The 5,448-nt window shown below is 65.9% G+C and overlaps 1 protein-coding gene across 1 annotated transcript in view; it reads right to left on the bottom strand.

Moving 5' to 3' along the window:
- Window positions 1-129: 129 nt before the first annotated feature.
- Window positions 130-5,448, bottom strand: part of LOC140493666 (complement component C7-like) — a 108,382-nt gene continuing 103,063 nt past the window's right edge. Inside the window, exon 6 of the mRNA XM_072592383.1 lies at window positions 130-167. Coding sequence (XP_072448484.1) covers window positions 130-167 — 38 coding nt within the window. The remainder of the gene's footprint in view (window positions 168-5,448) is intronic.

The raw sequence follows: 5,448 nt of genomic DNA, 5'->3' as shown, positions 1-5,448 counted from the left end.
GGGGTTTGAAAGATTCGCCTCCCTCCCAATCTGTCTCCATCAAGTAGACAGGGCTCTTTCACCACGGTTAGTCATGGGAATGTCAGCGATAGACAGAGGCCATTCAGCCCATTCAACCTGCCCTACTCTTCAATAATTCTCAGACTGGGCAGTATCAATATCAGTGCCTGATAATGGAGGGTTGAAGAAAGACCAAGGTGGGGCTGGTGGGGGTTGGGGTGGTGGGGGTGGAGGGGTTTGTGGGGATGGAGTTTGTGGAGGTGGGGGTGGGGTTTGTGGGGGTTGGCTTTTGTGGGGGTTGAGGTGGTGAGGTTTGTGGGGGAGGGGGTGGAGTTTGTGGGGATGGTGTTTGTGGGGATGGGGTTTGTGGGGGTGGGGGTGGTGGGGGTGGGGGTGGAGTTTGTGGGAGTGTGGTTTGTGGGGGTGGGGTGGAGTTTGTGGAGGTGGGGTCTGTGGGGTGGGGTGGTGGGATTTGTGGGGATGTGGGTGGTGGGGTTTGTGGGGGTGAAGGTGGTGGGGTTAGTGGGGATTGGGGTGGAGGGGTTTGTGGGGGAGGTGGTGGTGCGGTTTGTGGGGGTGGGGTTGGTGAGGTTTGTGGGGGTGAAGGTGGTGGGGTTAGTGGGGATTGGGGTGGAGGGGTTTGTGGGGGAGGTGGTGGTGCGGTTTGTGGGGGTGGGGTGTTGTGGGGGTGGTGGTGGGATTTGTGGGGTTGAGTTTTGTTGGGGTGGGGGTAGTGGGGTTCGTGGGGGTGGGGGTGGTGGGGATGGAGTGGTGGGGTTTATGGGGTTGGGGGTGGTGGGGTTTGTGGGTGTGGGGGTGGTGGGGGTGTGGGTGGAGTTTTGTGGTGGTAGAGTTTGTGGGGATGGTGGTGGGGCTTGTGGGGGTTGAGGTTGGTGGGGTTAGTGGGGGTGGGGGTGGTGGGGTTTGTGGGTTATGGGTGGTGGGTTCTGTGGGCATGGGGGTGATGAGGCTTGTGGGGGTGAGGGTGATGGGTGTGCGGGTGGGGTTTGTGGTGGTGGAGTTTGTGGGGATGGGGATTGTGAGGGTGGGGCTGGTGGGGTTTGTGGGGATGGGGGTGGTGGGGTTTTCTGTGGGTGGGGTGGTGGGGTTTGTGGGATGGTGGTGGTGGGGTTTGTGGGGTGGGTCTGCAGGGGTGTGGGTGGTGGGGTTTGTGGGGGTGGGGGTGCAGGGATGGTGGTGGTGGAGTTTGGTGTGGTGGGGGGTTTTGGGGGTGCCATGTTGGGGTTGGGATTGGTGGGATTTGGGGGTGCCGTGTTGGGGGTAGTGAGGTTTGTGGGGATGGGGGTGGTGGGGTTTATGGAGTGGGGTGCAGGGATGGGGGTGGTGGATTTTGGTGTGGTGTGGTGGTTTGGGGGTGCCATGTTGGGGTTGGGATTGGTGAGGTTTGGGGTGCCGTGTTGGGGGTGGAGGAGATTTCGGGGTGGTGGGGTTTTAGGGTGCCGTGTTGGGGGTGTGGGAGTTTGGGGGTGGTGGGTTTTAGGTTGTGGGGCTTTGGGTGTGGTGGGGTTTGGGGCTGGGGGTTTTGGGGTGCCATGTTGGTGGTGTGGGATGTTTAGGTGTTGGGGGGTTTTGGTGATGCTGTATTGGGGTTGTGAGATGTTGGTGTGCGGGGGTTGGGGGTGCCGTGTTGGGGGTGGGGTGATTTGGAGGTGGTGGCGTTTGAGGGTGCTGTGTTGGGGGTGAGGGAATTTGGGGGCTGTGGGGGTTGGGATTTGGGGAGTTTGGGGGTGATGTGTTGGCGTGGGGGGGGGGTTGAGGGTGCCATGTTGGGGGTGGGGGGGTTGGTGGTGGGGGTGCTTGGGGGTGCCGTGTTGGGGGTGGTGGGTTTTGGGGGTGCCGTGTTGGGGTGGGGGGGTGGGGTTTGTGGGTGCCGTGTTGGGGTGGTGGGGTTTGGGGGTGCCGTGTTGGGGTGGGGGGGTGCTGTTTGTGGGTGCCGTGTTGGGGTGGTGGGGTTTGGGAGTGGTGGGGGTTGCAGGTGCCATGTTGGGGGTGGGGGGATTTGGGGGTGGTGGTGTTTGGGGGTGCTGTGTTGGGGGTAGGGGGTTTTGGGGGCTGTGTGGGTTGGGGTTGGGGGAGTTGGGGGTGATGTGTTGGCGTTGGGGGGGGTTGAGGGTGCCGTGTTGGGGGTGGGGGGTTGGGGGTTAGTGGGGATGCCGTGTTGGGGTGGTGGGGTTTGGTGGTGCAGTGTTGGGGGTGGTGGGGTTTGGGGGTGGGGGTGTTTGGGGATGCCGTGGTGGGGTGGTGGGGTTTGGGGGTGGTGGGATTTGGGGGTAGTGGGGTTACCGTGTTGGGGGCGATGGGGGTTTGGGGGTACCGTGTTGGGGGGTGGTGTTGGTTCGGGGGTACCGTGTTGGGGGTGGTGGGGGTTCGGGGATACCGTGTGGGGGGTGGTGGGGGTTCGGGGTGCTGTGGGGGGGGGGGGGTGGTGGGGGTTCGGGGGTACCGTGTTGGGGGTGGTGGGGGTTCGGGGTGCTGTGGGGGGGGGGGGGGTTCGTGGGTACCGTGTTGGGGGGTGGTGAGTGTTTGGGGGTACTGTGTTGGGGGGTGGTGGGTGTTCGGTGTGCTGTGTGGGGGGCGGGTGGGGGTTCGGGGGTACCGTGTTGGGGGGGGGGGGTTCGGGGTGCTGTGGGGGGGGTGGGGTGGTGGGGGATCGGGGGTACCGTGTTGGGGGTGGTGGGGGTTCGGGGGTACCGTGTTGGGGGAGGTGGGGGTTTGGGGGTATTGTGTGGGGGGTGGTGGGTGTTCGGGGGTACCGTGTTGGGGGAGGTGGGGGATCGGGGGTACCGTGTTGGGGGAGGTGGGGGTTCGGGGAACCATGTTGGGGGTGGTGGGGGTTCGGGGCAACTGTGTTGGGGGTGGGGGGTGTTTGGGGTGCTGTGTGGGGGATGGTGGGGGTTCAGGGGTACCGTGTTAGGGGATGGTGGGGGTTTGGGGGGTACCGTGTGGGGGGTGGTGGGGGTTCGGGGGTACCGTGTTGGGGGTGGTGGGGGTTCGGGGGTACCGTGTTGGGTTGGTGGGGGTTTGGGGTACCGTGTTGGGGGTGGTGGGGGTTCGGGGGGTACCGTGTTGGGGGTGGTGGGGGTTCGGGGGTACCGTGTTGGGTTGGTGGGGGTTTGGGGGTACCGTGTTGGGGGTGGTGGGGGTTCGGGGGCACCGTGTTGGGGGTGGTGGGGGTTCGGGGGTACCGTGTTAGGGGTGGTGGGGGTTCGGGGGTACCGTGTTGGGTTGGTGGGGGTTTGGGGTACCGTGTTGGGGGTGGTGGGGGTTCGGGGGTACCGTGTTAGGAGTGGTGGGGGTTCGGGGGTACCGTGTTGGGGGTGGTGGGGGTTCGGGGGTACCGTGTTGGGGTGGTGGGGGTTCGGGGGTACCGTGTTGGGGTGGTGGGGGTTCGGGGGTACCGTGTTAGGGGTGGTGGGGGTTTGGGGATAGAGTGTTGGGGTGGTGGGGGTTCGGGGGTACCGTGTTACAGGTGGTGGGGGATCGGGGGATACCGTGTTGGGGTGGTGGGGGTTCGGGGGTACCGTGTTGGGGTGGTGGGGGGTTCGGGGTGCTGTGTGGGGGGTGGTGGGGGTTTGGGGGTACCGTGTTGGGGGTGGTGGGGGGTTCGGGGTGCTGTGTGGGGGGTGGTGGGGGTTCGGGGGTACCGTGTTGGGGGTGGTGGGGGTTCGGGGGTACCGTGTTGGGTTGGTGGGGGTTTGGGGTACCGTGTTGGGGGTGGTGGGGGTTCGGGGGTACCGTGTTAGGGGTGGTGGGGGTTCGGGGGTACCGTGTTGGGGGTGGTGGGGGTTCGGGGGTACCGTGTTAGGGGTGGTGGGGGTTCGGGGGTACCGTGTTAGGGGTGGTGGGGGTTCGGGGGTACCGTGTTGGGGGTGGTGGGGGTTCGGGGGTACCGTGTTAGGGGTGGTGGGGTTCGGGGGTACCGTGTTGGGGGTGTTGGGGGTTCGGGGGTACCGTGTTGGGGGTTCGGGGTGCTGTGTGGGGGGTGGTGGGGGTTTGGGGTGCTGTGTGGGGGGTGGTGGGGGTTCGGGGGTACCGTGTTGGGGGTGGTGGGGGTTCGGGGGTACCGTGTTGGGGGTGGTGGGGGTTCGGGGTGCTGTGTGGGGGGTGGTGGGGGTTCGGGGGTACCGTGTTGGGGGTGGTGGGGGTTCGGGGGTACCGTGTTGGGGGTGGTGGGGGTTTGGGGGGACCGTGTTGGGGGCGATGGGGGTTTGGGGGGACCGTGTTGGGGGCGATGGGGGTTCGGGGGTACCGTGTTGGGGGTGTTGGGGGTTTGGGGGGACCGTGTTGGGGGCGGTGGGGGTTCGGGGGTACCGTGTTGGGGGTGTTGGGGGTTTGGGGGGACCGTGTTGGGGGCGATGGGGGTTCGGGGGTACCGTGTTGGGGGTGTTGGGGGTTTGGGGGGACCGTGTTGGGGGCGATGGGGGTTCGGGGGTACCGTGTTGGGGGTGGTGGGGGTTCGGGGGTACCGTGTTGGGGGTGGTGGGGGTTCGGGGGTACCGTGTTGGGGGTGTTGGGGGTTCGGGGTGCTGTGTGGGGGGTGTTGGGGGTTTGGGGTGCTGTGTGGGGGGTGGTGGGGGTTCGGGGGTACCGTGTTGGGGGTGGTGGGGGTTTGGGGTGACCGTGTTGGGGGTGGTGGGGGTTCGGGGGTACCGTGTTGGGGGTGGTGGGGGTTCGGGGGTACCGTGTTGGGGGTGGTGGGGGTTTGGGGTGACCATGTTGGGGGCGATGGGGTTCGGGGGGTACCGTGTTGGGGGTGGTGGGGGTTTGGGGTGACCATGTTGGGGGCGATGGGGGTTCGGGGGTACCGTGTTGGGGGTGTTGGGGGTTCGGGGGTACCGTGTTGGGGGTGGTGGGGGTTCGGGGTGCTGTGTTGGGGGCGATGGGGGTTCGGGGTGCTGTGTGGGGGGTGGTGGGGGTTCGGGGTGCTGTGTTGGGGGTGGTGGGGGTTTGGGGGTACCGTGTTGGGGGTGGTGGGGGTTCGGGGTGCTGTGTTGGGGGTGGTGGGGGTTCGGGGTGCTGTGTTGGGGGTGGTGGGGGTTCGGGGTTCTGTGTTAGGGGTGGTGGGGGTTCGGGGTGCTGTGGGGGGGGTGGTGGGGGTTCGGGGTGCTGTGTTGGGGGTGGTGGGGGTTCGGGGTGCTGTGTTGGGGGTGGTGGGGGTTCGGGGTGCGATGTTCGGGGTGGTGGGGGTTCGGGGTGCTGTGGGGCGGGTTTGGGGGTTCGGGGGTACACGGTCTGTGGGCTGGCTGAGTACAATGATGGCGATACAGCCCGGGTGACTGAGCTCCAGCTGTAACAGAGTCAGACCCGAACTGGGGCAGCTCGAGAAACAGCAAATAGACCCAGCAGGAGGCCATTCAGCCCCTCAATCTTGGCCCACCATTCAGTAGGATCATGGCTGATTGTCCAACTCAATCTCTATATCCTTCC

This window comes from Chiloscyllium punctatum, chromosome 2, assembly GCF_047496795.1.
Source record: "Chiloscyllium punctatum isolate Juve2018m chromosome 2, sChiPun1.3, whole genome shotgun sequence".
In the NCBI taxonomy this organism is placed as follows: domain Eukaryota; kingdom Metazoa; phylum Chordata; class Chondrichthyes; order Orectolobiformes; family Hemiscylliidae; genus Chiloscyllium; species Chiloscyllium punctatum.
Note: the sequence above shows the minus strand (reverse complement) of the source record. Positions and strands in the feature narration are given on the sequence as shown.